Raw genomic sequence first — 15096 nt, forward strand, 5'->3', positions numbered from 1 at the left:
ACTGTTCGCGACCTTGGTGTCATATTTGACCCTGAAATGACCTTCCGACCACATATCTGCGACATAACTAAGGCCACCTATTTCCACCTCCGTAACATCGCCCGTCTCTGCCCTCGACTCAGCTCATCCGCTGCTGAAGCCCTCATCCATGTCTTTGTCACCTCTTGACTTGACTATTCCAAAGCACTCCTGGCAGGCCTCCCTCATTCTACCCTATATAAATTAGAGGTGATCCAAAACTCAGTTGCCCATGTCCTAACTTGAACCAAGTCCCACTCACCCATCAGCCCTGTGCTTGCTACGTTGGCTCATGGTTAAGCAAGGCCTCGATTTTAAAATTCTCTTCCATGTTTTCAATTCCCTCTATGGCTCGCCCCTCCCTATCTCTCTAATCTCCTCCAGCCCCACAACCTCCCGAGATGTCTATGCTCCTCTAATTCTGCCCTCTTGAGCATCCCGGATTATAGTCGCTCAACCATTGGTGGCCGTGCCTTTTATTGCCTAGGCCCCTAAGCTCTGGAACTCCCTGCCTAAACCTCTCCGCCTCTCTACCTCTCTTCCCTCCTTTAAGGCCCTCCTTAAAACCTACCTCTTTGACCAAGCTTTTGGTCACCTGTCCTAATTTCTACTTGTATGGCTCGGTGTCAAATATTTGTGTCTTCTAACACTCCTGTGAAGCGCCCTGGGACGTTTTACTTTGCTAAAGGTGCTATATAAATACAAGTTGTTGTTGTCATGTATTCAACCAGCATTGTAACCCATGTATAATCTGACCTAAGTTGTACACCGTGAGAACAATGACCACTAGGTGGTGAACTTGTGGGAGACACTCCTAACCTGGACCTTCAGGTATAAAAGGGGAAGCTCCACCCACTTCCATCACTTGAGTGCTAAGGAATAAAGGACAGGTCACAGACTGACCTTCTCTCAAGCATGGGCCTCGTGTGCATTTATACTTTGTAGTAAGGACGTATCAGTTGTTAATTTAAATTTTAAACTGCAGGGGTCCCACTGCCAGACCTCATGGTGTGATGGTGAACTAACTGTATTGTGTATTGAACATTAAAAAGAACAGGAACATTTAATACTCAGATTGTGCTTGGATCTGGAATTCTATATAATGGAATTGAATAGGAAGAGTTTTCCTGCATTGTATAGTTACATAGAATTCACAACGCAGAAACAGGCCATTCAGCCCAACTGCTCCGTACCGGTGTTTATGCTCCACACAAGCCTCCTCCCACCCTCCTTCATCTCACCCTATCAGCATATCCTTCTATTCCTTTCTCTCTCGTGTACTTATTTAGCTTCCTAAGGCTGGGGTTGTTTTCTTTGGAACAGAGGAGGCTGAAGGGAGACTTAATTGAAGTGTAGAAAATTATGAGGGGCCGAGATAGAGTGGATATTTTCACCTCAGCAGAGAGGTCAACAATAGATTTAAAGTAATTGGTCGAAGGATTAGAGGGGAGTTGAGGAGAACTTTTTTCACCCAGAGGGCGGTGGGGGTCTGGAACTCACTGCCTTGAAAGAGTGGTAGAGGCAGAAACCCTCATCACATTTAAAAAGTACTTGGATGTGCACCTGAAGTGCCGTAACCTTTAGGGCTATGGACCAAGAGCTGGAAAGTGGGATTAGGCTGGTGGGGTGAAAGGTGAGGACAAGGGGAATCCTGTTGTGGTTCTGAGAGGGAGGGGAAGGGGTGAGAGTAGAGGTGCGGGAAATAGAACGGACACGGTCGAGGGCCATGTTAACCATGGCAAAGCTGCTAGTTCTTTTGAGCTGCTAGATCTATTCTTAATCTATCACACTTACCACATTGGCAGTTGCACAAGACTTGATGGAGGGTGTCCTCACTATGAAAATGCTACTTGGTCTCTATCATGTATGTACCTGTGAGTACATGGACAAGTTTATAGAGCTGTTGAAGGGGCTGCTCCTCAAATTCTGGTTGCACTTCAGTCCCACACTCCTGATCTTTGGGCACCCTGTGCAGAGGGGAGCGGGCAGGTCGGAGAGCCTCCTCGTAGGACTGCTCCTGGGCATGGCCAAGGGGGCCATCAGCCGGTCCAGGCAGTGGGCGGTCGAGGGGGTCGTTCAGCCTGACTGCCTGTCTCTCTTCCGTGGTTACATCCGAGCCAGGGTGTCCCTGGAGATGGAGCACGCGGTGTCCACCGGTACGCTCGCGGCCTTCCATGAGAGGTGGACGCCGGAGGGACTGGAGTGCATCATCACCCCCGGCAACCAAATTTTAATTTGATTTTAAGTGTCTAAAGTTTAATTTGTTTATTGTACCGGTTTTAGTCCCCCCACCCCCCCACACATCTTTTAGCCAGGGAGTACTTGTATAATTTGCGTTTTTAATGCCTCAAAAAAAAATGTAAAAAAAAACAAAAAAACAAGGGGGCACTTGTTTGAAAGTGTTTGGAGTGCCCCCCCCCTCCTTTTAATCAGGGGGCATTTGATTTAATGTTTTTTTTGTTCACAACAAAATAGTTGAGCTGTTGAGTTGAGAGTGGCTTAGCCAGTCATGTGATGTTCATAAGACCAATAAAACCCCAGCCAGTTGGATTCAGTGGATCCACGATGAGGCATGCAGTTGTGAGCCTAGAGGATGAACTGGTAATGTGTAGTGTGATTGTAAAACCTTTGCTAATAAACCAGCGAGTTCTTAATAATAAAGTGTTGCAATGAATTCTTAAGCAAAGAACCCATGAAGCTAATACATTACAGTCTCCACAAGGACTATGCAGCGGTCATTTCCACCAATACTGTCATGGACAGATGTATTTGCAACAGGTAGCTTGGCGAGGACAAGGGCAAATATGTTATTCTCTTGTGTTGGTTCTCTCACCATCTGTTTCCCACATATCCTCCAGGGCACAGCTAGTTTGATCAATGGTGGTACTACCAAGCCACTCTTATTGCTGGACATTGAAGCCCCCCAACCGAAGTGCATTCTGTGCCCTTTCTACCCTCCAAAGAGTGTTTACCATGGAACAATACTGATTTATCATGTGAGGAAGGCCGGTAGGTGGTAATCAGCAGGAGGTTTCCTTGCTTATGTTTAACCTGAATCTGTAAGACTGCATGTGGTCCGGGGTCAATGCTGAAGGCTTCCAAGACCAGCTCGCTCCGACCACACACTCTGTCCCCAACATGACCACCCCCCCCCCTCCTCATTGTATACTACTGTGGCCCCACCACTGGAGGGTCAGTCCCACTGGTGTGACAAAACACATCCAGGGAGACTGATGGAAGAGTCTGGGACATTGGCTAATAGGTATGACTAAACCAGGCTGTCATTTGACTAGTCTAAGCCAATCACACCGTGATCACAAGTGTGGCAGCTTGCTCACAGGAACTTTGGCACAGCCATTGAATGGGAAAATGGTCTTTTCAAGGCCTGAACCTTAACACTACCCAACTGAGATGTCAACTGGTCATGAGGCATTTGGAAAGTCTGTTGAAAGTGATCATTCTTTATTATATATTTGGCCGTAGGTTGGAGTTTTCCGGTCGCGAAAGTCAGGTTTTTTTGTGAACCTTGGCCTCTGTGATCCTTTGGACACAATCTTGCTTCTCATGCTGCAGAAAATAACCTCTGCAATAGTCTCTGCAATGTTCACTGGGGTCTACAAGCCCCCTGCAAGAGTGAAGTGTATCACAATTCCAATTGCCAGTATAAGCAGCCCTGAAAGGAAGGCAAGTCCACGACGAACAATCAGTTGTTTAGTGGACAAGATTTCTCCGACCGTGGTAAGACCCGTGTCCAGAACGGAAGACTCATCTGTCACCTGGTTTTCGCATGCGCTGTTTTTCATTTGACCAACATTGGGCGTGCGGACCACTGCACCGCTTTCTGTGTCCAGCTCTGTGAAGGAAAGTCACATTGAAAAGTTGCAAGTACACGATGGTACCAATTGATCCTAATTTTGGGGCAGGGGGTGTTGGGGAGGCACTGGTGATCAGAGCAATGATCTCCTCTGTGACTACCAGCCACAGGCAATACCACATGATCTATATGCAGGAGATCCGTCCTGCCAAAAGCACTGTGACCAACTTAAGATCCTGGACTCCGAGATCTGGACTACTTCAGTATCAAGCTTCTCTACTCACCGTCTGCTGAGGGTTGGCTGTGTAAGACATCCCGACAATGTTTGAGGGGCCATCTCGACACAGCAATATGATTACATCGGATATACAGCACAGAAACAGGCCATTCGGCCCAACCAGTCCATGCCGGCGTTTATGCTCCACTCGAGCCTCCTCCCGTCTTTCCTCATCTAAATCTATCAGCATAACCCTCTATTCCCTTCTCCCTCATATGCTTGTCAACCCTCCCCTTAAATGCATCTTGTAAGTGTTGTGTATGCAATAACTGTTCGTCTGAGTACTGTTTAACTCCCAGAGGTATGACCTTGGCTCTGCTTTATTAAGGCCCAAAGTGACTAATCTACAATATGGCTGGCCTTTTATATTTGGGCTGCACACATGTGCGTGCAGCCTAATGGCCTCCAACAGTGATGCCATCTAGTGGCTAGTGATCCCAAAAGTACATACATGGCAATACCCCCCTCTGTGATATTAACACGGTCTTTTACAAATTGAGACGGTCTGGTGTTTTACGCTCCCGGGTTGACTGTCTCAGTTCAACTCCAGCCTTGGGTGAGTGTTCAGAGTCTGTTGTGACTGGTGGCTGGGTGGATGACCTGGTGGGAGTGGCAATGGCCATGTCAGGGATTGAAAGTCCATTTTCATTGAACATGTCAGTGATTGAAAGTCCCGATTCACTGATGACCACTGAGTCCTCTGATGACTGGGAGTAGGTTGGTTGGTCGTCGATTGTCTCTTCCTCTGACTGTTCCGGTTCGTCTGTGTGCCACAGCTTTGTCTGAGCCATATGTTTCCTGTATGTTTACCCATTTTTGAGCTTGACCATAAATACTCTGTTGCCCTCCTTGGCCATGACAGTACCAGCGATCCACTTTGGGACCCTGATCATAATTCAGAACAGATACAGGATCATTTACAGAAATATCGTGACACAGCTGCGCGATTGTGATACCCTTGCTGACTTTGTCTTCTATACTCAACATGATTATTCAAGTCAGGGTGTACAAGATATGAGACTTGGATGCGGGATGAAGCATTGGTATTGGTATTGATACCTTTGTTTTCAGAGAACAGTGACATGGCGGCTTGTGATCTGTCTCCAGTTCAAACTGAAGACCAAATAGGTACAAAACATGAGACTTGGCGATGGCTTTCATCATTACAATGCCGGGATGTGTGCTTTGTAGCTCACGTACAAATTTCTCTCTCCCTTTCTTGGACATAACAACACGATTGCCCCACAGTATACAATCCGACTGAATAGACAGTTTGTCTTTGCGACAAATGTAAGGCTTGGTCTCCTCGTACATTTGCTTGGGTATGGCAGACCAATCACCTTTGAGGATGCAACTCTTCATCACCGATAATATCGGGTCCTGGCTGGTCCAGGTCTTAACTTGTTGAGTCGTGACAGGGGTTCCTTCATTCTCAAAAGCATCCATAACTAACAATAGGTCCGCCGGTTGTGGCGTTTCTACTTCCGGTGTGGGCAACGGCAGATCGCTCAAAGCATCGGCACAATTCTCGGTGCCAGGTCTATGGCGAATGACATAATTATAAGCGGATAATGTCAGCGCCCACCTCTGGATGCGGGATGAAGCATTGGTATTGGTATTGATACCTTTGTTTTCAGAGAACAGTGACATGAGCGGCTTGTGATCTGTCTCCAGTTCAAACTGAAGACCAAACAGGTACTGATGCATCTTTTTAACCCCATACACACAGGCTAGTGCTTCTTTCTCTACCATGCTGTAGGCTCTTTCCGCTTTAGGCAAACTTTTTGAAGCATACGCGACTGGTTGAAGTTTACCCGACTCATTAGCTTGTTGGAGTACGCAACCAATTCCATATGATGAAGCATCACAGGCCAATACTAAACGTTTACATGGGTCATAATGTACCAGCAGCTTGTAAGAGCAAAGCAGATTGGTGGCTTTCTCAAAAGCTCTGTCTTGAGATGCACCCCACACCCAGTTGTCGCCTTTTCTTAGCAGCATGTGCAGTGGTTCTAATAAGGTGCTCAATTTAGGTAGGAAGTTACCGAAGTAGCTGAGTAGACCCAGGAACGAACGCAGCTCCGTCACGTTCTGCGGCTTGGCTGCATTCTTGATGGCCTTGGTTTTCACGTCTGTGGGCCTGATGCCATCAGCAGCAATTTTCCTCCCCAGGAATTCGACCTCTGGTGCCATGAAGACGCACTTCGAGCATTTCAGTCTGAGTCCCACTTTGTCCAGACAATGTAGAACCTGTTCCAGGTTGTTCAGATGTTCCTCGGAGTGACGACCTGTGATCAGGATGTCATCTTGGAACACGACGGTTCTGGGAACGGACTTCAGTAGACTCTCCATGTTCCTCTGAAATATTGCTGCAGCCGAGCGAATTCCAAAAGGGCACCTGTGATAAATAAACAGTCCTTTATGCATGTTAATGCACATAAGTCTCTTCGACGTCTCGACCAGCTCCTGTGTCATGTAGGCCAACGTCAAGTCCAGTTTGGTGAACGACTTCCCCCCCAGCTAGCGTTGCAAACAAGTCATCAGCCTTCGGTAATGGGTACTGATTCTGTTTCAAAACCCTGTTGATCGTAGCCTTGTAGTCTCCACAGATTCTGACTGTGCCATCACTTTTCAGCACAGGAACAATGGGACTGGCCCATTCATTAAATTCAACCGGTGATATGATCCCTTCACGCTGGAGTCTGTCCAGTTCGCTTTCGACCTTCTCCATCATCATATACGGAACTGCCCGAGCTTTATGATGGACAGGTCTTACATCCGAGTCCATGTGGATCTGCACCTTGGCTCCCGTGATGTTGCCGATGCCTAGTTCGAACAGCGAGGGGAACTTGTTCAGTACTTGGGCACATGTATCTTTCTCCGACGACAACGCCTTGATGTTGTTCCAACCGCATCTGATTTTTTCAAGCCAGTTCCTGCCGAACAGCGTTGGGCCATTGCCTGGGACAATCCACAGCGGTAACACGTGAACAGCACCGTCATACGACACTTTAATTGTGGCACTGCCAATCACCATTATGAGTTCTTTGGTGTACGTGTGCAGCTTGGCATTGACTGGACTCAGCCTGGGCCTCACAGCCTTAGTATCCCACAGCTTGTCGAAAGCCCTCTGGCTCATTATCGATTGATTCGCCGCCGTGTCCAGTTCCATCGATACCGACACCACGTTGATCATTATCGGTTTGCTCTTAGTTAGGAACGAGTACAGTCCATACACTTCCTCCTCTAGTATCTCGGATTGCGTATCCGGATCTGCGCTAGTCTGACCGTGATCCTCCACATGGTATGTCGCAGCACGCTTGCTCATCTGTGGACACTTGCGCTGGAGATGCCCCACTCTCAGACAGCCTTTGCAACTATATTGCTTAAATCGGCACTGCTGGTGCCGGTGATTTCCCCCACAACGCCAACACGGAGAAATTGGATGCATTCCCGCTGGCGGACCTTGGGCAGCCACAGGTTTCGCGTACGCAGTCGGGTAGGCCCTGCCTTGTGCCGCTCTGCCGAACATCGAATCAATCACATTTACAGTACTCGCCGAGTTTCGATTTTTCACTGATATCTGCTTTAGACTTCTATCCATCGTCATGCATGACCGAGCGATCGTGATGGCCCTGTTCAAATCCAACGTCTCCACTGCCAGTAGTTTACGCAGGATCACCTCGTGGTTGATGCCGATTACAAAGAAGTCCCGCAGCACGTCTGCCAACACAACCCCAAACTTACACAGTCCCATTAGACGTCTCAGGTTGGCAACGAATTCCGCCGCATTCTGGCCCTCTGAGCGAACGTGCGTATAAAATCTGTATCTCGAGATGATGATGCCTTCATCTGGCTTAGGGTGGTCCTGTACCAGGGTACACAATTCTTCATACGTCTTCTCTGTTGGACTCACAGGCAGGAGTAGATTCTTTATCAGACAATAAATTTTTGGACCGCACACTGCGAGGAACACCACCCGGCGCCGATCTGCGTCAGCGACCTCCTCCATTTTGTTGGCCATGAAGAACTGGCTCAAACGGCTCACAAAGTCTGCCTAATCTTCTCCTCCTTCCACAAATCATTCCAATAATCTAATTGTGCTCATTTTTGCATGCAAAGGTTCTTGTTGCCTCGTCACCAAATGTTGTGTATGCAATAACTGTTAGACTGAGTACTGTTTAACTCCAAGAGGTATAACCTTGGCTCTGCTTTATTAAGGCCCAAAGTGACTAATATACAAAATGGCTGGCCTTTTATACTTGGGCTGCGCACACGTGCGTGCAGCCCAATGGCCTCCAACAGTGACGCCATCTAGTGGCTAGTGATCCCAAAAGTACATACATGACAGTACGGGGATAAAAAATTGTAGGGCTTATCAGTATGAGGAATCGGGAGTTCCCCTGTCTTATGGTAGGGATTGTAATTGATTGATTGTATGTAAAACTCGCTTATTGTATGTAAAGCACGCTGATACACTCGCTTGAATGGGTTTTAAGAAGGGGATGCAGCAAAGGTTGCAATGCAGCAAAGCCTGATGGTTAATGAACCATCCGTTGTATTAACCTTAGTACAGACTCATGGAAGCGTACATACTGAGTACAGAACAAGGACAGTACAGTGTCTGGGAGCATTGATTGTAGCAGCAGGGGAACAGGATGGTATTAATTGGTAGTTTTGGCTAGAGTTCTTGGGAGAGGGATAAAGAGGCACCACTCTGGATAACAAAGTTAATCAACAGGTCATGAGGAACTGAAGCAAAGTTGACACCACTGAATAACACATTCCGGGAGAGTGACGTGTGATGGGAGATGGACAGGTGGGGGAGAGCCACTCGGAGTCAGTCTGATGAGGGTCGACGAATCAATGTAACTTCGCTGATAGCAGTGGGCCAATCAGTGGTTTTGTAGGAGGGTCGCACACCTCGATAAACTGTATAATTGTAATTGTAAAACCTCTGATCAGAGACGTGTTCATCGCAACCCTTCCCCTGCATGCTTGAATAAAAACCGGTTAACCGAGGTTTCATCTGAGTGATTCCGTGGTCGCTATACGGACGGGCGGGTGTCAATTCCTTTTATCTGAGAGTCCACCTCGAGGAAGAGAAGTCTTCTTTGTACCCCAACACATCGATACTATCTGCTTCAACTACTCCCTGTGGTAGCGAGTTCCATATTCTCATCACTCCCTGGGTAAAGAATCTTTCTTCTGAATTCCCGATTGGATTTATTGGTGACTATCTTATATTGGTGGCCTTTAGTTATGCTCTTCCCCACAAGTGGAAACATTCTCTCTATATCCACTCTACCAAAACCTTTCATAATTTTAATAGGTCACCCCACAGCCGTCTATTTTCAAGGGAAAAGGGACCCAGCCTGTTCATCCTTTCCTGATGTGTATACCCTCGCATTTCTGGTATCATCCTTGTAAATCTTCTCTGTGCCCGCTCCAGTGCCTCGAGATCCTTTTTATAATATGGCGACCAGAACTGTACGCAGTACTCCAAGTGTGGTCAAACCAAGGTTCGATACAGGTTTAGTATAACTTCTCTACAGTTAACGGTAGATTAGCTGGCACACACATATGCACTGCCCTTTTTATTTTTTCTTCTTGGATTTCTACATACTGTTCAGAACCCTTGATGATCCAACTTAGAGTCGGGCCATGAATGGGCTGCTAGCTGAGATTCAGTAATACACAATGCCATGTGGTCACACAGCCAAAGACTGACCAAAGCCCGGCAAAAGCTCATTGGTGGGTTTGACCATCCATCACCACAGCTCAGTCTGAATTATACAGCTCTAGTGCTACTGGTCCATTCGAATATGAATGATGTGACTTACTGAATAGTGCGGTAATATATTCGTGTTTTCATTAAAGCCAAAGTAAACAATATATGAGGAGAAATATGTGTAGTGCATCCCAGGGTATTAAAAGAGATGGCGGAAGTTAGAGCAGATGCATTCGTTATAATCTACCAAAATGCTCTGGACTCTGGGGAGGTACCAGCGGATTGGAAAGCAGCTAATGTAATGCCTCTGTTTTAAAAAGGGGGCAGACAAAAGGCAGGTAACTATAGGCCGGTTAGTTTAACATCTGTAGTGGGGAAAATGCTTGAAGCTATCATTAAGGAAGAAATAGTGGGACATCTAGATAGGAATAGTGCAATCAAGCAGATGCAGCATGGATTCATGAAGGGGAAATCATGTTTAACTAATTTACTGGAATTCTTTGAGGATATTCTTTGAGCATGGTGGATAGAGGTGTACCAATGGATGTGGTGTATTTAGATTTCCAAAAGGCATTCGATAAGGTGCCACACAAAAGGTTACTGCAGAAGATAAAGGTACGCGGAGTCAGAGGAAATGTATTAGCATGGATAGAGAATTGGCTGACTAACAGAAAGCAGAGAGTCGAGATAAATGGGTCCTTTTCGGGTTGGAAATCGGTGGTTAGTGGTGTGCCACAGGGATCGGTGCTGGGACCACAACTGTTTACAATATACATAGATGACCTGGAAGAGGGGACAGAGTGTAGTGTAACAAAATTTGCAGATGACACAAAGATGAGTGGGAAAGCGGGTTGTGTAGAGGACACAGAGAGGCTGCAAAGAGATTTAGATAGGTTAAGCGAATGGGCTAAGGTTTGGCAGATGGAATACAATGTCGGAAAGTGTGAGGTCATCCACCTTGGGAAAAAAAAACAGTAAAAGGGAATATTATTTGAATGGGGAGAAATTACAACATGCTGCGGTGCAGAGGGACCTGGGGGTCCTTGTGCATGAATCCCAAAAAGTTAATTTGCAGGTGCAGCAGGTAATCAGGAAGGCGAATGGAATGTTGGCCTTCATTGCGAGAGGGATGGAGTACAAAAGCAGGGAGGTCCTGCTGCAACTGTATAGGGTATTGGTGAGGCCGCACCTGGAGTACTGCGTGCAGTTTTGGTCACCTTACTTAAGGAAGGATATACTGGCTTTGGAGGGGGTACAGAAACGATTCACTAGGCTGATTCCGGAGATGAGGGGGTTACCTTATGATGATAGATTGAGTAGACTGGGTCTTTAGTTGGAGTTCAGAAGGATGAGGGGTGATCTTATAGAAACATTTAAAATCATGAAAGGGATAGACAAGATCGAGGCAGAGAGGTTGTTTCCACTGGTAGGGGAGACTAGAACTAGGGGGCACAGCCTCAAAATACGGGGGAGCCAATTTAAAACCGAGTTGAGAAGGAATTTCTTCTCCCAGAGGGTTGTGAATCTGTGGAATTCTCTGCCCAAGGAAGCAGTTGAGGCTAGCTCATTGAATGTATTCAAATCACAGATAGATAGATTTTTAACCAATAAGGGAATTAAGGGTTATGGGGAGCGGGCGGGTAAGTGGAGCTGAGTCCACGGCCAGATCAGCCATGATCTTGTTGAATGGCGGAGCAGGCTTGAGGGGCTAGATGGCCTACTCCTGCTCCTAATTCTTATGTTCTTATGTTCTTATGTTTATCATTCATAATTATTGATCACCGAGCAGATTTTTTTTTAAATTTGTTCTTGGGATGGTAGAAATACTGGCAAGATGGCATTTATTACCCATCCCCAGGCACTCTGAGATGGTGCTGGTGGGAAATATCCCTTGTAAGCTGCGTGTCTGTACAGCGCTCCGGGGTGGTCCCGCGCATGCCTCAAAGGGGCCGCGCGGCCCGAGAAACGATCACAGAGAACATTGGTGGTGGGCCCTGTCCTTGAACCACTGCAGTCCTTGTGGTCATGGTGTTCCCACAAGGGTGTTAAGAACATAAGAACATAAGAATACCCTGTACAGATGTAGCAGGACTTCTCTGCTTTTATACTCTATCCCCCTTTGCAATAAAGGCCAACATTCCATTTGCCTTCCTGATTACTTGCTGTACCTGCATCCTAACTTTTTGTGAGATCCCTCTCTACTGCAGCATTTTGTAGTCTCCAGCATTTTTGATAGTTTCTTGCAGCACAACTTAGTTAGGTGGGGAGTTTGACTCGGGCGGTACACCTGTCACACTGTAACGAAGGTGTCCTAAGGCGAGCTCAGGGAGGCCAGAAACCTCCTGTGGAACAGATGATAGATGAACTAAATTATAACTTTGAACAATTTATTGAAATATACCTACATTTTTCTCATTCTGCTCTTAAGTTGTTAACTGGAGGGTGATTTAAAGTCAGCACAACATTTGTTTCTTTACCTGTTGACAAATACTGGATTCGGCCACCAGGGGCACTGGTTGAGGTGTCCACACCTTTAAGCACACCTGCGTTTACCAGAGCCTTTAAACAAAACACAAAAACCTTCATTAAAGGCGAAAGAAGGGCACAACCGATGCAGCACTTTCTATACAAGGCACTCTCCCATCTGTATTATTTTAAAACTGCTTTAAGTATAAAATATCTGCTAGTTTTAGGATTTAATTTAATTGAATGTCAGCCGTGGCTCAGTGGGCAGCACCATCTCTCGCCTCCGAGTCAGAAGGTTGTGGATTCAAGTCCCACTCCAGATCCTTCAGCACAAAAATATCTAGGCTGACACTCCCAGTGCAGTGCTGAGGGAGTGCTGCACTGTCGGAGGTGCCGTCTTTCGGGTGAGACGTTAAACCGAGGCCCCGTCTGCCCTCTCAGGTGGATGTAAAACATCCCATGGCACTATTCAAAGAAGAGCAGGGGAGTTCCACCCCTGGTGTCCTGGGCCAATATTTATCCCTCAATCAATATCCACCAAACAACAGATTATCCGGTCATTATCACATTGCTGTTTGTGGGAGCTTGCTGTGTGCAAATTGGCTGCCATGTTTCCTACATTACAACAGTGACTACACGCGAATAAAGTACTTAATTGGCTATAAAAGGCTTTCAGACGTCTGGTGGTCATGAAAGGCGCTCTATAAATGCAAATCTTCCTTTTATTTTTCTTTTACTAATTGCATATTTTGTCAATTCTGGAGACCTGGTACCTCAAGTCTTGCTTCATGAGATAGCCCAGTGACATAGTATTGCAGGGATCTGGGGAGAGAGCAGGGGGGAGTGGGACTAACTGGATTACTCTTCGAAAGAGCCGGCGCAGACTCGATGGGCCAAATGGCCTCCTTCTGTGCTGTCTGATTATAAGATTATGTTCCATGTGTGGTGAGTGGGAATTCCATTTAGTTTAATGAGAAATCACAATTCAGACTAGCCTGAGAACCAATTGCACTGCTGGTGGAATACACAGCCATGGAGAGAGAAGCCTCTCATCCCATCAGTCTGAGCTGCGTTCAAAAACAAGTAGCAGAGGTGAACAGGACAACCAAATCCTGGTTTGATTTTAGCAGGAATTGTAAGGCTTGGCCCTTTAGAACGTTATGCCCGTTTAGCCATCTGGAGAGATCATGCCGTGTATCTGTAGAGTTCCTATGCATCGTGCTACAGTGTGATTTGCATCTGCAGTTCACCATACTGTGAATTCCTGATCCCAGCCGTGCTGTTAGGAGGAACATAGGGAGGCCCTGCACTTTCTGATTACTGCTCCTGGGCCTGACCAAGGTGACCATCCACAGGTCCGGGCAGTGCACAGTCGAGGGGGTCATCCGGCCTGACTGCCCGCCTCTCTTCATCCCCAGGAGTCCCTGGAGAGGGAACATGCGGTGTCCACCAGTATGCTTGAGGCCTTCAGCGACCGGCGGGTACCAGAGGTGACTGGAGTACATCGTCAGCACCAGGGACAACATTTCAATGGAACTTTTTTTCATTTTTTATGATTACACTTTATTGGTTGTACCCCTTTCATTTAAAAAAAATCATTCATGGGATGCTGGCAAGGCCAGCATTTATTGCCCATCCTGATACAACTGAGTGTCTCGCTGGGCTATTTCAGAGAGCAGTTAAGAGTCAACCACGTTGCTGGGGGTCTGGAGTCACATATAGGCCAGACCGGGTAAGGGCGGCAGATTTCCTTCCCTAAAGGACATTAGTGAACCAGATGGGTTTTTAACAACAGTCCGGTAGTTTCATAGTCACCATTACTGACACTAGCTTCTTTTTCATTACAGATTTATTTAATTAACTGAATTTAAATCCCCGAGCTGCCATGGTGGGATTTGAACTCATGATCCATTAGATCTGATAATATAATAATAATAATATAAATAATAACTGATTTAATTTGATTCTGATTGCTGATTTTCTAATTTTAACTTAATTTATAATTATGGTATATATTATTTAATTTTGTTTAATTATAATTAATTTTTATTATACTGATTTTACTATTGTATACTCCTTATTTACAATGTAATTTGAATTTTTTTAACGTTTTTTTCGCCTGTGTCTATCTGCGGTGCATCTTGACTGCTGCTTCGGACCCGAGCCTTTAATCTCTTTTTACACTTCCGTCTCACGCTTTTTCTCTTGTTCTCGCAATGGTCAATATCTAACGTGTTGTAAAATTATTGTGAAGCGCCTTGGGATGTTTTACGACGTTAAAGGCGCTATATAAGTAAAAGTTATTATTATTATTATAGATCGTTAGGCCTCTGGATTACTCGTCCAGTAACGTAAGCACTACACAACAGGGGGCACGTGCGAACTCTAAAAGTTGATGACACCAGCCATGCAGATTGGTAATTTACATAAGGGAGTTGGTGCTTTCCTATTGGCCAGCAGAGTAACCAAGAGTCGCTCTGTGCTACCCCCGGTGGACAAGTGAAGAATGACCCTAACAAAGGTGTGGGGCCACACTGACTCTTCACTCTGCCGGCTGGGAGCAGTGCACGGGACGAGGAGACAAGGAGATGGGAAGAAAAGATAAACGTACAAACAAAAAAAAAAATAAACGATCGCTATTATCTGCTCTTACCTGATTGGATGCTTCGTCCCAGTTGGTTCTGTAAATCACAATCTGAAAGAAAACTAGTTGTACAGCCACACAAATTAACATTCCGATCCAGAGACCTGCAAAATAATAACGGTGCAGTGGGTATGGGGACAATGCTG

General features: G+C 46.2%; 1 protein-coding gene across 1 annotated transcript in view; it reads right to left on the reverse strand.

Annotated features, from left to right (window-relative positions):
- Nucleotides 1-3632: 3632 nt before the first annotated feature.
- LOC139226956 (multidrug and toxin extrusion protein 1-like) overlaps nucleotides 3633-15096 on the reverse strand; it is a 52320-nt gene continuing 40856 nt past the window's right edge. The window contains exons 16-18 of the mRNA XM_070858053.1: nucleotides 14960-15054; nucleotides 12318-12399; nucleotides 3633-3871 (exon numbers count right to left, since the gene is read on the reverse strand). Coding sequence (XP_070714154.1) covers nucleotides 3633-3871; nucleotides 12318-12399; nucleotides 14960-15054 — 416 coding nt within the window. The remainder of the gene's footprint in view (nucleotides 3872-12317; nucleotides 12400-14959; nucleotides 15055-15096) is intronic.

The sequence above is a fragment of the Pristiophorus japonicus genome, chromosome 16, assembly GCF_044704955.1.
Source record: "Pristiophorus japonicus isolate sPriJap1 chromosome 16, sPriJap1.hap1, whole genome shotgun sequence".
In the NCBI taxonomy this organism is placed as follows: Eukaryota; Metazoa; Chordata; class Chondrichthyes; family Pristiophoridae; genus Pristiophorus; species Pristiophorus japonicus.